Below are 21,116 nucleotides of genomic sequence, written 5' to 3'. Positions count from 1 at the left end.
AGCTCCATGAAGCACCAATAAAACGTCATGAAATCAATAAACATATTGATCTGCAGAGCACGAGGATCAGACGAGTCCCTGCAGGAACAATCAGTGTGAATGCAAACCTCAGCTGGTCCATTCATCAGTCAGCTGACTGTCAGAAAAAACAAACTTATACCAGAATAAAAGAATATAAAGTAATCCCAAAAGTCCCATCAAGTAATACTTCACAATAAAAGTCTAATCAGATCTAATCGACATGTTTCAGTGTGAGATGGTGGAAAAACCAAAAAGTTTTAAACTGAAACAACATTTTATCAGCACTTTTTCCCTTTTTTGTACAAACTTTCCCGCATTATGAAGACTGAATACTGTTTATCTCCCTTTTGTTGTCTTATATTTATTATTTTCATAATATCACAATGTCTCTTAACCCAGCCACATGGGGACCACGAGCCAGTGTAGTCCTGGTTCAGATAAACTGGGAGGGTTTTATCAGGAAGTCCATCTGATGTCAGAGCAAACATGCACATCGTAAAGATGAGATGGTCAGGTTAACGAGCACCTGTGCTCTGTGTGGAGCTGATGGATGAAGAGCAGGATGGAGGAAGTGAGGTCAGCCGAGGTTATCACAGCTAACTGAAGCCAAGTGTGAAAAATCCTTTTAATCAACTCAAGTAAAAATTGAATTATTTTTGTAAACTTGCAAAACAAAATAAAACAAAATAAAATAATAATAGAAGGAAAGTTTGGTGAAGAGGAAATGTTACTATGTAAATATTGCAATGAATTCTGTCCTGACTGGTTTCTCTCTACATCCAAAATCCTGTTTTATTTTACCTGCACTGACTCATGCCAATAATAATACTTAGAAAGACTAAAAGTAAGAAAAACTTGAACTGAATTGAAAGTCTTTATTGTCATTATACATAGTATAATGAGATGCACTTAATATAAATATAAATACACAGTACAGTACTTGATGACAGAGACCGACAGGCAGAGAATTGATGATATTTCAGTGCAGATTACTTGTGTGCAAGCGAGGGCGTAGATTTGGTTTTGGCGTTGGTGGAGACGGATGATTCAACCACCGACCCCTGCCCCGTTTCTTCTTTTTTCCTTTTTGTTTTTGCTTCTTGATAAAATAAAGGAGAAATATACTTCCCTGCATATGCTATTCTACGTGCTTTTAGACCATTTAAAATTACAATTCATAGTTTTATATGTGAATTATAACTATGACTAAATGACTAAGTATTTTAGGCTACGTCCACACGTACCCGGGTATTTTTGAAAACGCAGATGTTTCTATGCGTTTGCATCTTTCGTCCACGCGTAAACGGCGTTTTCGGTCACTGAAAATGGAGATTTTTAAAAACGCCTGCCAGGGTGGATATTTTTGAAAACTCAGTTTTTGCATTTATGTGTGAGCGTCAAAGATGTGCGCCTTTTTTGACGTCACACTGTGCCCATGTTATTGTTGGGGTGAAATGAATTTCTACAATACTGTTACTGTTACTCTCTGCAGTGTTTAAATGCTTACATATACACACAGTTACTGTCCCTCCACACATACGACTCGGTTCTGCTTCTATGCCCCAGCTTTGTTTACTTTTTCCCACCGAGGCTTCTAGACTTCTGATTGGCCAACATTTCTGCACGGTTAGGAATCTAGCGCCACCTGCTGCTTTGGCATGTTCATAGCAGCGTTTTCCTTCGTTTCTGCCTTTATGTGTGGACGGGATTATTTTTTAAAACGAAAACGGAAAATCTCAGTTTTCAAAAATACCCGTGTACGTGTGGACGTAGCCAAAGACTAGTTTACTTCAGTCATATTCAATATAAATCAGGTGTCATACAAACATAAAAATAGAGTCATGACAATAAAAGAATATGACTTTAAGGACTTAACAACATTACTTCAGTTACACCAACATCTCTGACACATCAGCACTAAGGGAACACTGAATGACCTGCTGGGTTTTGTCCATAAAACTACTCATCTAAGATTACCACAAAAGATCTCTCAGCAAAATGATGCAACATTTTAGGCACTGTTGCCCCGATCAACTCAGTGAGCTGGGATTTTTTAATTCTAAACATGAACTACTGTTACAGCAACAGACATGGACTACATGTCCCACACAACAACTCAATGTCCACTATGTGAAGCAGCCAAACACAGGCCTGCTCCTCTCACTAACTGAGATAAACTGCTGGCATATTGGTTTTACATCTATACTGTCCAGTCTCTCCTGGTGGACAGAACAACAGTAAGACATTCCACATACATGCAGTCACACATGTGCTTCAAATACAGTCATGAACCAACAATTCAATTCAATTCAATTTTATTTATATAGCGCCAAATCACAACATAAGTCGCCTCAAGGCGCTTCATAGATACAGAGAAAAACCCAACAATCATATGACCCCCTATGAGCAGCACTTTGGTAACAGTGGGAAGGAAAAACTCCCTTTTAACAGGAAGAAACCTCCGGCAGAACCAGGCTCAGGGAGGGGCGGGGCCATCTGCTGTGATTGGTTGGTGTGAGAGAAGGAAGACAGGATAAAGACATGCTGTGGAAGAGAGACAGAGGTTAATAACAGATATGATTCAGTGCAGAGAGGTCTGTTAACACATAGTGAGTGAAGACGAAACACCCAGTGCATCATGGGAATCCCCGGCAGCCTACGTCTATTGCAGCATAACTAAGGGAGGATTCAGGGTCACCTGGTCCAGCCCTAACTATATGCTTTAGCAAAAAGGAAAGTTTGAAGCCTAATCTTGAAAGTAGAGATAGTGTCTGTCTCCTGAATCCAAACTGGAAGCTGGTTCCACAGAAGAGGGGCCTGAAAACTGAAGGCTCTGCCTCCCATTCTACTTTTAAATACTCTAGGAACAACAAGTAGGCCTGCAGAGCGAGAGCGAAGTGCTCTAATAGGGTGATATGGTACTACAAGGTCATTAAGATAAGATGGGGCCTGATCAAGTCATCATCCAATTCCACCTGTGATCTTCTGTCACCATTACTCTCTGAGCTCTGTGTTGGTTCTGTCACCTGACAAATAGGACATACATGACAATAAGAATAAAATGTGTTTCTGTCACTTTGTGCAGATCTTGACTCATCAGTAATGTTTGTAGCGTGAGTGCATTTTTAAAACAATTTGTGCACACTGCACTACAAGGTGGAATATTTGCAAAATCAGGACTACCTCATGACATTTTGTCTCAAAAATTAACCCTATGAATATGTCAGAGCCATTAGGATAAAATTATTGTGTCACCAACATTTTAACGTTAGACATATAATTTTAACAGCCTCTGTAAACTAATATCCTGGCTCGCTCGAGGCTGCTGTTTTCTCTGACAGTTTCAATCAAAATTAGAAATGCTGCTCTGAGACTGAGAGAACTAATAGTGCTGCATGTTTCCAAAACACGTTATTCATGGTTACATACAGTTTCAGACTGATGTGGGCCAAAGCCTAGCACTTGGCTTTAAGTGATTTACAGTAGAGCAGGGCGATATGATCAAAAATATTTATCACGATATACATTTGAAAATTTGCGATAACTGACGATATAATTGTCACAAGAAAAAATACTTTACAACTCCACAACTTTATTAGTGCAAAACCCCATCAATGTATTTTCACTTAAACAAGCAGCTGTTTTTTGTGCAAACTCCTCGCTGACAGTTTAACCAAAAGGCATTTCCAGTGGAAACTGGCCGACACATCCTCAGCATAACCATGTATAACATCCACAAAACTTAAAGAGGTTATACACACACACACACAACACTGTAATATTATGCTGAAGCACAGTACGTATCACTCCACGAGGCTCCGCCTACGACAGCCGTAACGCTCCGACAATCCATCAAGCGGTGCGGCTTCGTAGCTCAGCAAAGTCGTACTGAAACATTTGACAGATTTTCGAGCGCCGTGCACATAAAATCGTTTCGAGGTCAGTAAACACAACCAGAGTTCATACATAAGGCACACGGGATTATAAGGGGCTCTGTCGACTTTCAGAGAAATCAAAGGATTGATTTTAAGTGTGGCGTATTTTCCAAACAACACGGTAATAACGACGGCCCGCTAGCATGCGCTACCAAAAATAGTGCTTTGTTGTGTATCTGACGGACGAAAGCTAAACCAGTTCCACACCAGTGAAGCTGCAGCATTTTTACAAACCAGTTCTGGTTCATCGTTTCATTCAACGATCGGCTTTTGCTCTTCTCGTTCTCCGTCATACTTTTTCCGCCATGTGCGTATGAAAACAAAGGCACAGCGCATGCGTGTTTTATGGATTGCATTTATATAGCGCTTTTCAAGGCCCTCAAAGCGCTTTACAATGCCACTATTCATTCACTCTCACATTCACACACTGGTGGAGGCAGCTACAGTTGTAGCCACAGCTGCCCTGGGGCAGACTGACAGAAGCGAGGCTGCCATATCGCGCCATCGGCCCCTCTGGCCAAGTAGGGTAAAGCGTCTTGCCCAAGGACACAACGACCAGGACAGAGAGCCCAGGGATCGAACCGGCGACCTTCCGGTTACAGATGCGATTCCCAACCCCCTGAGCCACGGTCGCCATACTTCATTTTCTCATCGTTGCCCAACATCATACCGGTATTACCGTGAACGGTATGATGTGGCCCAGCACTAACTTACAGGTTTCTTTGAAAAATACTTTCTTATATCCAGGTTCTTCCTCTTTGCTGCCATCCTCGCAGCGCAGGTTTGCCGCTGCTAAAACTAAACAGAGCTCCCTGAAAGGCTCAGCCAATCATACTGGCCATATTTGTCACATGAGGTAGGACTCCAGTAGAGAACTAATTTCACTCTTTCTGCACCGCTGGGTGAATGAGACGTTGACAGATCTTTTTTTTCCTTTCTATCGGGTTTGATTTCTCTATTGGTGGGGACAATTCAATAATCTCTAAATCTACGCCCTTGTGTGCAAGTTTGAGTTGAGTATGGTGATAGCTTTGGGGAAGAAGCCTTCCCCGAGTCTGTTTGTTCTGGCCTGAATGGATTTGAAGCGCCTGCCAGAGGGCAGTAGGTTGAAAAGATGGTAGGCGGGGTGGGTAGTGTCCTTTGAGATGTTTCTGGCCCTGCTGAGACAACGGGAGTTGTAGACAGCAGACAAAGAGGGCAGGGGGCAGCCGATGATTTTTTGTGCTGTGGACTGAACCAAACCGAAACAAGAAAATGTGCTCTGGAAACTAAAGCGAATTAAAAACTCAAAATGAAATAAAAATAAAAAATCATTTGAGAGTATAAAACTATGATAACTTTGAGAGCAGCTAAGACGAGGGTGGAGAGTGGAAAGGCGACTGGTCCAGATGAGATCCACCGTTCTGCCATGAACTCCAGTGAATATGATGTCGGCCCACCGTGTGCAGCTGGACGTCTCCTGGAAGGATTTCCTCAGGTTCAGGAGTGTTTATGGGGAGTGTTGATCATTCTTCCAGAAGCACATGTGTGAGGTCACGCTGGTGTTGGAGGAGAAGGCCTGGCTCACAGTCTCCGCTCTGATTGGTCCCAAAGGTGTTGGATCAGGATGAGGTCAGGACTCTGTGCAGGCCGGTCCTCGTGATCGTGATCGGTCAGTCCGGCGAACATGCCGCAATTGTTCTAGAGTCCAGTAGTGGCGTGGTTTACACCACTGCATTAAACACTTGATGATGTAATGCTTGTATGCAGCTGGTCGCCATGGAAACCCATTCCAAAAAGCTCTCTGCGCACTGTTGTTGAGCTCAGCTGAAGGCCACGTGAGGTTTGGTGTCTGTAGTAACGTACTCCGCAGAGTCGGCGACCTCTGTGCACTCTGCGCCTCGCACCACGGTCGACCACTTCATAGCTGAGCTGCTGGCGTTCCCAGTTGTTTCCACTTTGTTATAATTCCACTAACAGCTGACTGTGGAATGTTAAGTTGTGAAGAAATTCCACAGCTGGACCTGTTGCACAGGAGGCATCCTATGGTAGCGCCACGAGGGAGTTCCCTGAGCTCCTGAGAGCGAGCCCTGCTTCCACACATTATTTCTGCATGCCTAGCTGCTGACTTTAAACACCTGCGGTCATGGAGGTCATGGAGGTGACTGGGACACCTGAATTCAATGATTTGGATGGGCGAGTGAATACTTTTGGCAGTACAGTGTACCTCTGTGGGTGTGGAGAAGTCTAGGAGAGAGGATGACGCTGGTGAGCCACACCACCAACATGTGGCTTTATGCTGAGGAAGAGCTGTGACGTTAGACCTGATGGAGAAATGTAGATGAGAAGGAGCTTCTGTGTGTTTGTGGATCAGAGGAAGCAGATGACTGACGGTACTGCACGAGGAACCATGAAGGAGTATGTGAGGGTGGTGCAGCATACGTATGAGGACAGCGCTGAGGTGGCTGAAGGTTTTGGTGGGAGTACATCAGGGATCTGCTCTGAGCCCCTGCTTTTTTGCAGTACTGATCGACGGGATGGCTGATGAGGCCAGGCAGGCGACTCTGTGATCTGCAGGAGGAAGGAGGGAGGATGAGACGGTCCAGAGGAGGGAGGATGATGATTAATCTGATGGCAGGAAGAGAAGAGGAAGAGCTCAGAGAAACTTCGTGGATGCAGTGAAGGAGGACGAGCCGCTGAGGAAAAGAAGCGTCTTGCCGCTTCTACACTACATCTCCCAGAATCCTCTGGGCTGGTGTTGGTGACGTCACATTCCCTCGCCCCGGTCCGCTCTTTCCCTCCTCTGTTTAAGTTTTGGTTCCTTTGCTTCTGTTTGGGTGTTTGTGCCTGTTCGTTTTAAAGGAGCTCGGTGTGTTTGTGGGAGCGGCATGGGTCCCGTGGAGGTGAGGCTTGCTCCGTTTATCTCACCGGAAACAGGAAATAGAGAAACCGGCTGATGTTTGAGAGTAAAGCGAGCTTCGTGCTGAACGATAGAAACAAAGAAGTGAACGAGCTCGGATTAGTTCCAGGTTTTACCGGAAAACAAACTCCGTTAAAAATTCCACTGAATTTAAATTCGAGTCTTTAAAAAGTTTCAGGCTGAGGTGAATGTGATGTGCGATAGATTTACTGACCGGAAGTGATCAGTATTAATAACAACCTTTGTTCCGAGTCATCTGTTTATAGAGACATGCACGTTCATTCACAAACTGTTTATTTAAAGCTGATTTACACTCAGGTGAATAAAGGTGACGTCACATGACTGAATGTCCTACAGCACGTGGTAACTAAGTGTCCAGATGTCCCTGCACAGGTGTGGCTGCTCACCTGTGTTGTGGCGCTTGGACTAACGCACCTGTCTGTGTCTGCAGCTGCTGCACATGTCCGTGTTCTCTCAGAGTTTCTCTCCCTGCGGCCGCTTCCTGGCAGCTGGAAACAACTACGGCGAGATCGCAGTGTTCAGGTGAGTCAAACGCACCTGGTTCGACTCGGCTGCGAGGGCCACACCTCTTATTTGTCACTGCTGTTTTTTTCAGTTTGTCTGCAGCTCTGAGTCCAGACGCCACCGCGCTCAACCAGAAACCTGTTCTGACCTTCACGGGTGAGTGTTCGGGCCAAAGGTCGCCCTAAACCATCCGAGCCTCTGCAGTATGGCGAGGGCGTCACAGGTGTACCTGCTGGTGTTTTACACCTGCAGACTCGAACAGTGGCATAAAAAAATAACAACGTGATGAGAACCCAGGAAGTCTGAGCTCACTCACATGAAAACACACTCACCTTTCCAGCCTTTTGTTTGATAGATCCAGACATTTGTCTGTTTCCCGTCACACTGGACGCTCTTGTGAGGCGCTAAAGCGTCAGTGTGTTTGGTGACAAACATCTGCGTCATGCTGAAAACACGCTGGAAATAAAGAATCAGTGAAAACGTGAAGGTTCCAGCTGATTTTAAACCAAAACTCTGGATTTAGCCTGCAGGTGGAGTTCCAGGTGTGTTTGTGAGTCAATATTTTTGAGGCTCATTTTATTGTGATTTTTTATTTGCTGCCCTGTGACGAGTTCTGGTTTCATTGGGACTTTAGTGGCCGTTTATTGTGTCCGTGTTGATGTTGGACACACTGTCCTCACAGATTCCTTTTTGGTCTTTTTGTCCTGCAGCTCATGAGGGACCGGTCTTTTCCCTTCTGTCCACTGACTGCCACCTGCTGAGCGCGGGAAATGGCGAGATCAGCGCCTGGAGCTGGAGCGAGCTCACCAAGAAGGTAACCTGGAACGTCTTCAGGGACACATAGATGGAGAGGGAAAACGAGTTTGCCTGATTTTTGTGTCTCTGCTTCCTCAGAACGTCAAACCTCTGTGGACCCGAAGACCGAACTACAAGTGAGAACCAGTCTTCCACCCCTGCCTCCTGTCTGCCTCCTGTCTGCCTCCTGTCTGCCTCCTGTCTGCTTCCTGTCTGCCTCCTGTCTGCCTCCTGTCTGCTTCCTGTCTGCTTCCTCACTCACGCATCTGCTGTCTCCTTACAGATCCAGCCTGGAGATCCCAGAGATCAACTCCATGACCATCAACCCCAGAGTGAGTACAGCTCCACCTGTCTGCTCTGCTTCTCTTCATCGCGTTAAAGCTGGCCCGCCTCTACAAGCAGAAAACACTCGAACCTGAAATAAAACACAAACCTGTGACAGTATGAAGAATATTCTCCTCCTCATCATCCTCGTCGTCAGAGCCACCCTTTTACTAAACCTTTATTTGTTTTTGGATGTTTTATTGAGGTCCTTTTATTATTCTGACTTCTTTTCATTCTTTTTGAATGTTATTTAATTTTTTGCTTGTAGAAGGGATGCAGCTGCAGTCGGGGCCTTTTCTCCGATGATAATGAGGATAGTTGTCTTTCTGTCGGACGTGTCGCTCCGACGTGTAATGAGGAGTTGTGTTTGTGTGTCAGGATAACAGCCTGGTGGTTGGAGGAGGCGATAACAACATCCATGTCATGGACCTGGAAAACGGTGTGTTCAAGGTGAGTGGGGAACAACGTTGACTCCATGTTTTCTCCTTACAGCACGTCGCTGTCGTGTGTGTGTGTGTGTAAATGCTGACTTCTGCTGTTAACGTGTGAGTCTGTGGGGAACGACTCACTGCTGGAGCCTCTGCTGGATGTCAGAGGAACTGCAGGTTTTATGCCTGGACGTCCGTGTGTGCACTGAACTGTTTCAATCTGATTTTCATGGCAGCGTCTGTTGGGGGAGTTCTGTGTTTCCATGGTGACAGGTTTGTGTTTTGTCTTCAGACGGTGCTTCAGGGTCACTCGGACTACGTCCATTGCGTGACTGTAAGAGAGAGGGAGGCGGAGATCCTGTCCGGGGGAGAGGACGGAGCAGTGAGGCTGTGGGGTGAGTTCACAGGAAACATGGGGCTGTCGGGAGGATGATGATGGTGAAGATGGTGGCGAGGAGTAGGGGTGGGCGGTATAAACAATATACAGTAGAAACGATATGAATTTGGCCAACGTGGGGTTTTGACTATACCGCTCTACCGTGATGGCGCATGTTGATGATCTCATCAAGCTGCGCCTATATATCGTTACCGCACATGCTTCAAATTATACCGCAATATGGATTTTAGGCCTTATCGCTCAGCCCTAGTGAGGATGATGATGATATTAGTGACGATGAGGATTTTGGTGATGGAGGTGATGATGAAGGTGATGTGTTGCTGTTGCAGACAGCAGGACGGGTCAGTGTGTTCACTGCATCGAGGTCTACAAGTACGAGGTGAGTGCCAGAAAGCGTCGCAGACTTCCTGTGATGATGTCACTTCCTCTTTATCTGAGGATAAACACAGGTGTGTGTGTGTTTCAGGTGTGTGCGCGTCCTCAGTACGGTAAATGGATCAGCTGCGTGACCACCGACTCCGACTGGATGGTGAGAAAACGTTTCCTCGCATCGCTGTGACTCCTCCCCCTCCTTTCATCAAAGTTCACTTTGATGAAAATGATGTCATCTTTGATCTTTGATCACAGCTTTAACCGTGAAAACCTCTAAAGATGAAAGTCTTATTTCTGAGTCAGACTGACTCTGTGAGGACTCGTGTTGTGTTAGAAACAGGTGATGGACTCCAGGTGAGTTCAGGTGATGTTAAACTGCGAGATGAAACGTTCTCCTTCGTTCTTGTTCTGAGGTTTGTTGTTTTTACAGATGTTTCCTTAGATTCCAGATGTGTAAGATTCTGAACATGTCTGACTTCCTGTTCTCACAGCTGTGCGGCGGCGGACCGTCTCTGTCTCTGTGGCACCTCCGCTCGCTGTCACCGACCTCCATCTTTAACCTGAGCGGGTGCCAACGACAGTCCACCTTCCATCAGGACTTGGTGAGGAAGACGCTTCAGTCAGTGTTTGTCCATCTGTGCCGGTGCTCGCTCTGGTTCACTTCCTGTGATGCATTTCCTGTAGATCCTAACGGTGGGTGAAGGTGCGTTCGTGTCGCACTGCCTGCTGGGCGGCGAGGTCAAAGCTCAGATTCCCTGCACGCCACAGAGCCTGAACACGCTGCAGCTCAACAACAACAGCACCGAGCACCGGGTGAGACCCTGAATGCAGCACGCACATCCTCACGCAAACACGGAGGTCACATGACACGACAGGTTCACGAGTGAAGTTTAACGCGTTTCACACTTCGCTATTTCAAAAGTCCACATATCACACCTGAGCCGTGACAAACTGAGCGTGTGCAAACACGGCGGGACAGTACAATGTGGCTCAGTGCTGATTGGTTGAAGCTGGAGAAGACAACCGGAACATCCTACACATTAAAAGTCAGCAAGGGGTGTGGCCAGAAGAGAGAGGATGTGAATGAAGACAGAGCGACGTCAGGTTTTTCCCCCCAGTGTTAGTGAACGTGTCGTGTGTTTCAGGTGCTGACGGTCGGCGGCAGCAGCGACCGTATCGACGTGTTCACCAACCTGTCCTACAGAGCGTTCTCCCTCAGATTCTGAACTCTGAACTTCATGAGACCCCACGCACGATAAACTGTCTGTTCATTTTCCATGTTTTTATTTGTTTTTGGGCGTTTTGTATCAGCTGTCTGTGAGCTTCTTTAAAGAATAAACATATGAAAATAAAAGCACACCACGCTTCACTCTTCTTCACCAGCTGAGCTCTGATTGGTTAAACCAACCAGCGAAGAGCCCACCCTGTGATGAACAATTGAACTTTGATGTTCTGATCACAGGTGTGCGCTCATGAAAGTGTTCCCAACTGAAATCAGCGCTGTGACGCTCCTACGAAAGCTTTTAGATAAACTTTATTAACACAGCACACACGCACACTCTGCTGTCAGTTCACCGGTTTGTTTCTGATTAGTCACATGCTGGAAACTCCGCCTCTTTCACTGACACAGATGAACCTGTGAGTGAACAGGAAGTAAACGGCTGATTGACAGGTGTGTGTTCACACCTGCAGCAGGTAAACAGAAAACAGCTGATTGGACTGAAGTGAACACATTTTATTTAATACAAAAAGACGTCATACAAAACAGGGACTAAAACTTTATTTAAACTAACAGAAACAGACTCATGACGCATTCAAGGAGCAGCAGAGAAATCGGTAATGGGTTTCGGCTCTGATGACGCCCATCTGCAGGTCTTACCCAGCATGCACGGGGAGCAGTGGGCGGGGTCTCAGGCTGCAGACAGGCAGGCCTGCTGGACGCTGCGAGCCCAGGTGTTGAGCAGCTCGGTCACCGAGTGTTTGTCGGGCAGCTGCAGCAGTTTGGACGTCATGTTCCTGTGAACTGTCTGCAGGAAGCTGTTCGCACCTGAAACGCACGCAGTCGATGATGTCATCACCACACGTTCCCAGATTTAAGTTTGAAGACAAAAACACTTTAAATGTCCGACGGCCATCTGATAGAAACGTTTCTACTCTGACTCTATCCTCCCTCTTCAAGGCCACGCCTCTGTGTGGCATCCTGATTGGCTGCCCCTCACAAACGCTCTTATTTCCTGCTCTAATTTAGACTTTTGTGAATTTATGCTTTTAAGAGTGTTTTCACCTATTTATCTGCATTTTGTTTATTAATACTTTTATTGAGCCTGTGGACGTCTCTGTGGATGTGCGGCTCTATTGGGTGATGAAAGATGGCGGTGGTGGGCGTGTCTTACCGTATTGCTCTCCGTCATCGGCCCAGTGCGGACTCTGGTCGGGATAATCGGCGGGAACACTGAGCTGCAGCGGAGGAACGCTGGGAAGGTTTTTATCGTCTGAAAGAAAAATCAAACACCAATAAGGTTTCACTGTGTGATCTGAAGTGGGCGGAGCAGTGGGCGGAGCAGTGGGGGGCGGCGTTCTCACCCAGCTTGCAGATGAGGTGCACGGTGCCGTTGTTGCTGCAGTACGCGGGGTCGAGGTTGACGAGGAACTTGACGTCGAGGCGCGCCACCTCGCCCTGCAGGATGTTGGGGATCGTCTGCCGCTCGTCGTCCTCGTGCTTCCTCTTGCGCCCGGAGATGTTCGGCCCCCTGAGGAGGACGCGACGCTGTGAATATGACCTCTGACCTGTAAAGTGTAGCGCGACGTGTGTGTGGTACCTACATGATGGGTGGTCCGTGGATGGCACTCATGGCGGGGGCGAAGGATCGGTAGAGGGAGTGGTTGAAGACGGGCGAGCGGATGTTGGCCATGACGGCGTCCAGCAGCGGCTGACACAGGTACTGTTTGTTGGTGGCCACGGGCGGGGGAGGGGGCGTCGGCTGAAAGGACAGGAAACACAAACAGAGGCTCAGACTGGCGTCGACCCTCTGAAGATTAGAAATGAGAGGAGGCGCTCGCCTTACCACCGCCATGTCGTTCTTCAGCTTCTCCAAAGCGATCTCACATTTCTGCAGCGTCTTCAGGGGACACCTATAGGTCAAAGGTCAGGAAAAGGAGGTCAGGAAGTGTAGCGAGGAGCAGCAGCTTCAGCTGTGAGCTTGGAGGCGTGGCTGACATCACTTCCCATATCTACAGTGTTTGTGTTTTCCAGCTGTGATCACGCGACCACAGCTGGAAAACGCCGGACTCCTAGTGTCTGATGCGAAGACGTGGAGCAGGCTCTGGGTGGAGGCGGCTAACCACGTCAGCCGAGTTTGGATTGTTTCACGCACAAATCGAACCTGAAAGGAATGAATCCCACCTGGTGCTGGGGTCGGTCAGGATGTTCAGCAAGCTCTTCATCTTACTCAGGTCCTTCTTCCTGTCTGAAAACACAGAAGAAAGCAGCTGAACTTTAACCACGCGTGGATGCGTTCAGGACGGGCACCGGATCAAACCTAAACGATACGCATCCCTGTTTAGGAGCAGAAGTTTCCCTTCTTTCGAGCGATCTGCTGATTCTGTGACTTTGCAGTGGACTCGTGTTTGAACATCATCAACATGAACGACTTGATCATGTGTTTCTTCTTCTCCTCACTTCGTGTCACATGACTGCCCTTCTAATCATGAGCTCCTCGCTTCCCCTCCACTTCCTACCTCGACATCGTCTTCCTGTTCATGTTTCCTATCAGAACATTTTTCCTTTCCGACTCTTCCAGTCATGATCATCGTGCTTTCGTTTCTTTAGTAAGAAGAGGAGTTATCCTTTAAATCTCCAAGTGTACCATTACCAAAGATGAACTCCACGAACCTCAGTTTGGGAACCCGTGCATGTGTGTGCTGTGGCGCCTCGGAAGGAGGTTGTGATGTCAGCGAGGCGAGCGGCTCACCTTCGTTTTTGTCGATCTTGTTGATCATGCGGCGCAGCGGCTCGATGTACTTGGAGAGCTGTTTGAGCTTCTCCATGTACTGCTGGTCCTCCAGAGACGTGGGCCCCGCCGGACTCATCACCGAGCTCGGGTTCACTGAAAGTTTCACAATAAAAGCCGGTGAAACTCTGAGGAGGGAAAACAGACGTGTGTTTCACCTTCTCTGACCTCAGTGTGTGTGTAGCTGTGATCGAGGTGCACACGACTGCGCCGCTCAGCGGCGTGGTCAGCGAGCGTGACGGAGCTGCTGCGTTCACGTTATTCTGAGCTCTGTGAAAAGTTCCTTCCAGATGTTTGTGGGGTTACCTGGAGTACTGAGTGGCCCGGGGGAGGGCACGCCGTAGTTCTGGGGGGTTCTGGAGTTGGCGGGGCTCGGCGACGGCTGAGGAGACGGGCTGGGCTGGAAACCCCCCGGAGACGGAGTGGGACCGGAGCTGTGGGAGGAGCCAGAAGGAGTTAGACTCGCTGACAGACATGTAACCTGCGCCGATTCTGTCCTGTGACACCGAGCGGGTCAGAAACCAGACGCAGACGTGAATCTGAACTCGCCTCAGCCAGAGGCTGACGACTGGCTGACCCACTGCTGTCCTGAAAGGTCAGCGGTGTGGTCTATTTACTGGACGTACCTGGCCGAGTTGGGCTGTGAGGTCGGGGGTTGGGGTGACGGCTGCGGAGGAGGCGGCATCGACTGAGGAGTCGGGACCTGCACCGGTGAGGGCGATGACATCTGCTCGAGGTGATTGGACAGACAAGGAAAGACAAACTAGCCAATCAGAGCACAGAGGGGAAGGCACGATGTTTGTGTGCGTGAAGCAGCTCCATGAGGTCGTTAGAAACTGTCTCCACCTCATGAAGCTGCTTCAGACTGAAGAAACATGAGGACGAGCAGGTGAAGGTCAGAGGTCACACTGGGGATAAATACCTGCGGTGTCATGGCCTGCACTCCCACCACGCCAGCTGCAGCGGTGGTGGCGTTTTGAGGAGGGATGGGGTTCAGAGGTGCTCGAGGTAGCCGGGCTGGAATCTGCATCCCAGGACGAACCAGCTTCAGAAGAAACAAAGCACAGGTGAGCAGAGAGGACAGGTGAGACCTCCGTCTTTCTACACCTGTGAGGACCAGCTCAGATGTTCCTGCAGGTTCAGCTTTGTGACTTGAGCAGTGAGAATATCAGGTGTGGACAGTTTAACCTACAGTTAACAGGAAGCGGTCGCCCCGGAGCAGGCGAACCTGTCATTTTGAGTTTCCTGTTTCTGCTGCCGTGAAGCGTACTCCCGACACCTGCTCTACAATCTCCTGCCGTTTGTCTGATCGTCTAAATAACTCAGAGCTGATGAACCTGAGTTTGTGGCGGCGTCCTCACCTGTCCCGGCATGGCGGCTGCAGCGGCGGCTGCGTTGAGCTGTGCTTGCGCTGCGGCCTGCTGAGCTTGCTGCGCTGCCTGCTGCTGCTGCTGCTGCTGCAAGGCTGCACGGGCCTGTTCTCACACACACACACATAGCAAAGCATGCAAGCAGAGGAAGGGAGCACTGAGAAAATTCAGACCACTGGAGCAGGAACTGCAGACTGATCACAGCCTCTGGTCGGATTTTCATTACAGACTTCCTGTTTTACTTTGAAAATCTGATTCGCTGCTTTTTCAGGCGTCCAGTTTTTTAAATGACAGCACTGAGTGAAACTGTGCTAACTTATGTTATGAATTACAATCTTAAAAACAATTTCTCTGACTCGATTTGGACTTTGAACGCTGAGACACCGACTGTCTGGCTGTGATTCAGTCGGAGTTACAGAACCAAACCTGCAGTTCTGTCTCACCTGGAAGGCCTGCAGCCTCTGCTGCTGCTGGTTCAGAGAGACGTGCTGGGATGGCATCTGTCCGGCCAGAGACTGAGACACCATGCCCGACTGCTGCTGCTGCTGCTGGGAGTGAGGAGGCATCTGAACCGGCTGAGTCTGAGCCTGGACCTGCTGCTGCTGCACCATCTGCTGGATGGACTGGGCCTGGGCCTGAGCCTGGGCCTGAGCCTGGGCTTGGGCTTGAGCTTGGGCTTGAGCCTGGGCCTGAGCGTGCTGCTGGAGCTGCATAAGCTGCAGCCTGGACTGGTGCATCTGTAATCAGACAAACACAGCTGATGAGTAATGAGAGGAAAGCCACTCGTCTCCCCTCACAGCCACTAGCGATCAGAGCGGTGGTTTCAGGGTGGCCAGATCGCAGCTGTGAGCTCGGGGCACTAAACTTATCCTCTGTAAGGCAACTTAAGGCACCGCTGGAAGGTTAGCTTTAAGTTGATTTTGCAGAAACTGTTGATCACTGAAAGTCAGATTATTTCTTTATGTCTTTAAGACATTCCTGCAGTTTAACTCATTGGTGTGTGTTATCTGGCTTCATGGACAGATAGAGCTGAGTGTCATCTGCATAGCAGTGTAAATGTATGCTATGTCTTCTAATGATACTGCCTAAGGGAAGCATGTATAATGTAAACAGAATTGGTCCTAGCACTGAACCCTGTGGAACTCCATAATTAACCTCAGTGTGTGAAGAGGACTCTCCATTTACATGCACAAACTGGAGTCTATTAGATAGATATGATACAAACCACTGCAGCACAGTACCTGTAATACCTACAGCATGTTCTAATCGCTCTAATAGGATATTATGGTCGACAGTATCGAACGCTGCACTGAGGTCTAGCAGGACAAGCACAGAGATGAGTCCACTGTCAGAGGCCATAAGAAGATCATTTGTAACCTTCACTAAAGCTGTTTCTGTGCTGTGATGAGCTCTGAAACCTGACTGAAACTCTTCAAATAAGCCTCTGCAGATGATCTGTTAGCTGTTTATTTGCTCTCACAGTTTACAACTCATCCCGTCTCTGGATAGAGCTGATTTATGCAGAGAGGATCGGACTTTAATCCCGGCACCTACGCAGCATTTACTCCGCCTGCAGGGAGTATGACCTGGTCTCACCTGGTTCTGCTGCTGCTGGTTCTGGGCCTGCTGTTGCTGCTGCTGCTGCTGTTGGAGCTGCTGCTGCATCTGCTGCTGCTGTGCCCTCAGCTGTTGCTGCACCTGGAACTGCTGCTGCTGCTGCTGGATGGCGTTCTGCTGCTGCTGCTGCTGTTGGATGGCGTTCTGCTGCTGCTGCATGGCGTTCTGCTGCTGTTGTTGGAACTGCTGGAACTGCATGGCGTTCTGCTGCTGCTGCTGCTGCTGCTGCACCAACTGCTGCATAGATCCCGGTCCGCCGACTGCAGGGGGAGAGAGAGGGGGAGATGAAGCAGCGGGCCAGCGTGCGAGGCCAGCTCTGGACTCTCAGACACACACCGTGCTAAAGCAGAGACTGAAAATCAGGCCGGCTCTGACGCCGAAACGTGGCATGTAGACGCAGCCAGCCTCCACCGAACACTCGGAAGATGTGCATTTACAGCAAACACCACATGGAGGAAACACTCACTGGCTTGTGGGTTTCCAGCCACCCCTGCCATGGCATGCTGGCCTATCTGCATCGGCCCCATGGCCCCCATGCCACCCACTGGAGCACCGGCAGGGCGAGGCCCCATGCCAATGGCGCCAGGACCCCCTCCAACCCCTGTCAGGGTATTCAGGGCATTCATGGGATCTAGCAGAAGGGTAGACAACAGACCATATTAAGCAGCTCCAACATGCACAGCAGAAATCATGAACGCCATGAGTCCGGTACAGACCGGTCCAGCAGAGGACAGAACACAGCAAAGAAAACAAATGGGGCGGGGGAGGGGAGACCAGAGAGACACGAAGCCCACCTACCTGAACCTCCATGAGCCTTCTTATCTGCAGAGAGGACACAGCCGTCAATAACTCTGATCAAGGATTCAGGGCTGAGCAGCAGATCCACTCAGCTAAATACACAAACAACTCCTCTATATGAATGTGGAGACAAGCTCCGCCCCTCTCTGAACAGCACAGGTGTGAATAAACAGCAGACATTTACAGGTTGCTGTATGAGCGATGTGAGTCAAAGTCACGTTTGCTGATTTGAAAAAGCGTTTGTACCCACAGGAACGAGACTTCCTGCTCACTCTGCTTTTGTGGATGGAGTCTGTAAAGACTCACTTCCTGCCCGCCGGCAGGTAAATCAGTGAGGGTGCGTTCTGCTCTCAGACCGACTGCTGAGCACATTGTCTTTCTAACATGAAATATAAAATTGTGTTTCTTGTTTTTCCTGAATTTGATGCTCAAATGAATCAAAAGCAACAAACGACCAGATTAGTGCGTGACTGTGACCTGCAGTCCAACGCCAGCTTCACCCATAAGATCGGCGACAGGTCATTGATCTGCGATCACTAAGGCACGATGCGCTCCTCGGATACTCACGGATGTCTCTGAAGTGAATGATCAGCCGGGCCACCAGAGATAAATACTCCTCCTGAGGAAAAACCAGACACATGGTGCAGAATTTACATTCACTGAACGACGTTCGAGGACATTTCAGGAGAACGGCGACATTCACGGCTTCATTTAAATACTTCAGTGTGCATTAAACCTGCTTCTGTTATTCTGCATTTTATCGTGATATAAAAAATGCAGCTCTCTAGCTTCAAACAACCTCTAAAACCAGTGATCTGCTTCCACAAATAAGGCTGATCAAATAACTCATAAACGGTCCCAGTTTGTAGTTTAATAACCAGTCTGCTGGTGCGATCTGGCTCTCCTGTGTTTGTTTTGTCCCCTCAAACCTGCCCAGCAGGTGGCGTTAACACTGGTCAGTAACAACTTTCACTTCTTTTGTAAGCCAATCATTTTCAGAAAGCAGCGTCAGCAGTAACTAATCCAGACGCGGCGGCGGTGGGCGGGACTCACCCTGGATTTGGCTTTGACGTAGACGTGGTTCTCCATGTCCGTGCCCGACTTGTGCGTGGTGTTCGAGGTTCCTGCCTTCCTTATGGCCTCTTCGCTGCAGGAATCACACTCATCGTCACAAACACACCTTGATATCTTCATTGGTCTCTGCATTCACCCCCACCTCCCCAGTTACACTCATTCATTCACCGTGAGCATCACATGCATAATTTAAAACCACGACGCTGCACATGAACCGGACCTGTGAGAAGACAACACAGAAACGACTCTAAGCAGCGAACACGTTAAGTTAACACGGCTCAAATCGCAACGCTGAACCAATCCTGGAACACCACAGTCTGCATGTGGATAAGGATCCTGACGGATAAAGACTGTACGGGGACGTCAGGATCGCTGAGCCGGGGAAACGTAGCTGAACGGGAAAGGTGTTTTACAGGAAGTTATTAATGTATTAAAATGTGTTTATTTTGTTACAACTGCGAGGGCAGGTTTTATATCTTCTTTATTGAAATAAAAGCACTTGTTATCCAAATCTTCTTCTACAACAGTTAAACTAGTCACACGTGCCAGCTGTTTGCTGTAATCTTTGTATATTACAGGTTCTGATACCTAATAATGAAAAAAAGTCTAAATCATGATGAAAAATAACGACGTAGCTTCTATAAATGACCTGTTTGCTGCTGCTGCTGTGGGACAGAGTGGAGGTTCCTATGCTCGTATATTTTGGTCCGACGTTACATGTTCGGATGCTTTCAGACCTCGCTAACTTTTTGATTATTGGCAGAAAGGACATGTCACGTCTTTCCTAAATGCAACAAAAGCTTTTGGATCTTTCCCACCGTCAACAATAATGTTCCCTGTTCTGCATAAAGGAAAAACGGCACAGGTGGAAAACAGCAGTGGACCTAAAGCAGAGCCTTGTGGTACACCGCGAGGAGCTGTTGTTTACATCGACATACAGATTTCTTTCCACTAGAAATGACACGAACGACCTCACAGACTCCACAGCACTGAGTTTGGATGAAGACTATGATCTGCTGCTCTGCTGAGCTCTATTGCTTCTGTTTTTACTCGGACAGTACATCAATGCACTGTATCAGAAGCCTTTGGAGGACAGTTCAAACAGTGTGCCCACTTTAAACCTAATCTGAACCCAGGATCAACAGAGTATCCTGACTCAAACTTTCATAACACCTCTTTCAGATTATTTAGATTCAGGTCTGCCTTTTTTCAGCGTTCCTTATAGGAGTGAATGGAACATTGTGACAGTGGATTTGAACCCATTCAGCCTGATGAGCAGCATTTCTCTCTATAAAGATGGGGACACTCTAATCTTTATTAAAAGGACCTCACTGCTGTAATCCGCTGCTTTCAGGAATTAATCCACACATGTTCACGACCCACCTGAAGAAATCCTCCGGTTTCGAACCGGCGACCTTTCCCGTGTTAAACCAAAGCAGCCCTGAGCTGCTTGTTTTTTACTTTCCTGACTGTGTACGAGCAGAAGAGCGGGAGCGTCACGTGATCTCACGCTGACTGTAGCCGCTTATTCACACTACACAGCCTGACTTTCAGTCATGCAGGTGAACGTTCTCACAGCGCAGATAACTGTAACTCATTAGCTTCAGCAGCTAATGGTGCTAACAATGAAAGTTGACAGAAATGATCTGTTAGCGTCATTTTGTCCATTTTCTCTTCGCCGAATAGAAGCCACCATCCGGACCTTTCGTCCTCTGTGTCCCGTCGTGTCATCAGATCCGAGCTCGCTTTGCTTTTTTACCGGTTTTTCTTAATTTAACGTTTTCTAAACGCCTGCTCAGACATGACGCATTTTCTAACAGCGCCGCCTTTAGCTTAGCCTGAGCGGCTAACACAAACCAAAACAGTGACATTAAACAGAACAACAGAGACTTTCTCACATCTGAGCCACGACTTTCTGTCGGAACTGTGGGCTCCTCCAGTCGCTGTCCGCTCCCGACATTTCCATGGCGCCGAGGAGGTTTTTCAGGAGAACTGTGGCAGAATTCCTGGATGCTTCCCCTCTGTTCTTCCTCCTTCTACTACGGGATAATGGCGGCTTGAGTCAATACGCGCTGCCGCCGCCTGCTGGACGGAATAGTTACTGCACCGAGGAAAACTGGGGCGGCCACGAGGACACAAAGGGCCCAACGAGACCCCCCAAACTCCCACTGAGGAGCCTGAACCCCAGACTGCAGAGGGACAGCTGTGATGTCCATTTTGATCATTTTTCACATTCACTTGCTTCTGTCTGAGATGTTTACCTCTTTACAGGTGCTGATTGACACCTGACTCACTGCATTGCTCTCATCATCACTGTTATTCATGGAAAACAAAAATCTAAATAAATGAAACAAAATATGTGAATGCTGGCTGCAGCAAACAAAAGACAAACACTGAGGCTTCAGAATAATTAGTGCAGAGTCAAACACTGACAGCACGCTGGCTACTTTTTATATAAGTCTGTGATTTTATGATTCTGCCTCATTGTGGCTCTGCCCATCAGCCGCTCTGTCCTGAACACCTCAGCGACACCTGATGACACCAGAGTGGA

General features: G+C 48.1%; 2 protein-coding genes across 7 annotated transcripts; one reads left to right on the top strand and one right to left on the bottom strand.

Annotated features, from left to right (window-relative positions):
* The first annotated feature begins 6,678 nt into the window (after nt 1-6,678).
* thoc6 (THO complex 6) lies at nt 6,679-11,055 on the top strand. 3 transcript variants are annotated; one of them, XM_004556495.3, is made up of 13 exons: nt 6,679-6,838; nt 7,307-7,398; nt 7,472-7,536; nt 8,091-8,194; nt 8,275-8,312; nt 8,459-8,507; nt 8,878-8,949; nt 9,220-9,322; nt 9,654-9,703; nt 9,791-9,853; nt 10,188-10,298; nt 10,381-10,509; nt 10,842-11,055. In XM_004556495.3, the coding sequence occupies exons 1-13, from the start codon at nt 6,824-6,826 to the stop codon at nt 10,920-10,922; spliced, it is 972 nt and encodes a 323-aa protein (XP_004556552.1). In that variant the 5' UTR covers nt 6,679-6,823; the 3' UTR covers nt 10,923-11,055. The 3 variants fall into 3 exon arrangements, with proteins under 3 accessions (XP_004556552.1, XP_012776000.1, XP_076739616.1); XM_012920546.5 differs by lacking the exon at nt 6,679-6,838 and adding an exon at nt 6,932-7,173; XM_076883501.1 differs by lacking the exon at nt 6,679-6,838 and adding an exon at nt 7,195-7,218.
* Nucleotides 11,056-11,416: 361 nt separating this feature from the next.
* Nucleotides 11,417-20,636, bottom strand: med15 (mediator complex subunit 15). 4 transcript variants are annotated; one of them, XM_024802288.2, is made up of 18 exons: nt 20,464-20,635; nt 18,545-18,638; nt 18,059-18,110; nt 17,492-17,515; nt 17,160-17,324; nt 16,673-16,953; nt 15,520-15,813; nt 15,068-15,181; nt 14,629-14,751; nt 14,333-14,433; nt 14,013-14,140; nt 13,668-13,802; nt 13,100-13,163; nt 12,762-12,828; nt 12,520-12,677; nt 12,280-12,446; nt 12,090-12,188; nt 11,417-11,743 (listed from the first exon to the last, which is right to left on the bottom strand). In XM_024802288.2, the coding sequence occupies exons 1-18, from the start codon at nt 20,529-20,531 to the stop codon at nt 11,607-11,609; spliced, it is 2,271 nt and encodes a 756-aa protein (XP_024658056.1). In that variant the 5' UTR covers nt 20,532-20,635; the 3' UTR covers nt 11,417-11,606. The 4 variants fall into 4 exon arrangements, with proteins under 4 accessions (XP_024658056.1, XP_024658058.1, XP_024658059.1 ...); XM_024802290.2 differs by lacking the exon at nt 15,068-15,181 and having other exon boundaries at nt 20,464-20,636; XM_024802291.2 differs by lacking the exon at nt 17,160-17,324.
* Between the last annotated feature and the right edge of the window lie 480 nt (nt 20,637-21,116).

The sequence above is a fragment of the Maylandia zebra genome, linkage group LG4 (genome assembly GCF_041146795.1).
Source record: "Maylandia zebra isolate NMK-2024a linkage group LG4, Mzebra_GT3a, whole genome shotgun sequence".
Lineage (NCBI taxonomy): Eukaryota > Metazoa > Chordata > Actinopteri > Cichliformes > Cichlidae > Maylandia > Maylandia zebra.
Note: the sequence above shows the minus strand (reverse complement) of the source record. Positions and strands in the feature narration are given on the sequence as shown.

What these genes read in the sequence shown, in the direction of transcription:
- med15 (XM_024802288.2), bottom strand. Translation starts at nt 20,531, where the DNA reads ATGGAAATGTCGGGAGCGGACAGCGACTGGAGGAGCCCACAGTTCCGA. An exon ending in CTGACCGACCCCAGCACCAG is followed by an intron (nt 12,829 to 13,099) that starts GTGGGATTCATT and finishes TTTGACCTATAG; the next exon opens with GTGTCCCCTGAAGACGCTGC. An exon ending in CGATGACGGAGAGCAATACG is followed by an intron (nt 11,744 to 12,089) that starts GTAAGACACGCC and finishes CGTGCGTTTCAG; the next exon opens with GTGCGAACAGCTTCCTGCAG.
- thoc6 (XM_012920546.5), top strand. Translation starts at nt 7,126, where the DNA reads ATGCACGTTCATTCACAAACTGTTTATTTAAAGCTGATTTACACTCAG. An exon ending in TAAAGCTGATTTACACTCAG is followed by an intron (nt 7,174 to 7,306) that starts GTGAATAAAGGT and finishes CTGTGTCTGCAG; the next exon opens with CTGCTGCACATGTCCGTGTT. An exon ending in CCACCTTCCATCAGGACTTG is followed by an intron (nt 10,299 to 10,380) that starts GTGAGGAAGACG and finishes CATTTCCTGTAG; the next exon opens with ATCCTAACGGTGGGTGAAGG.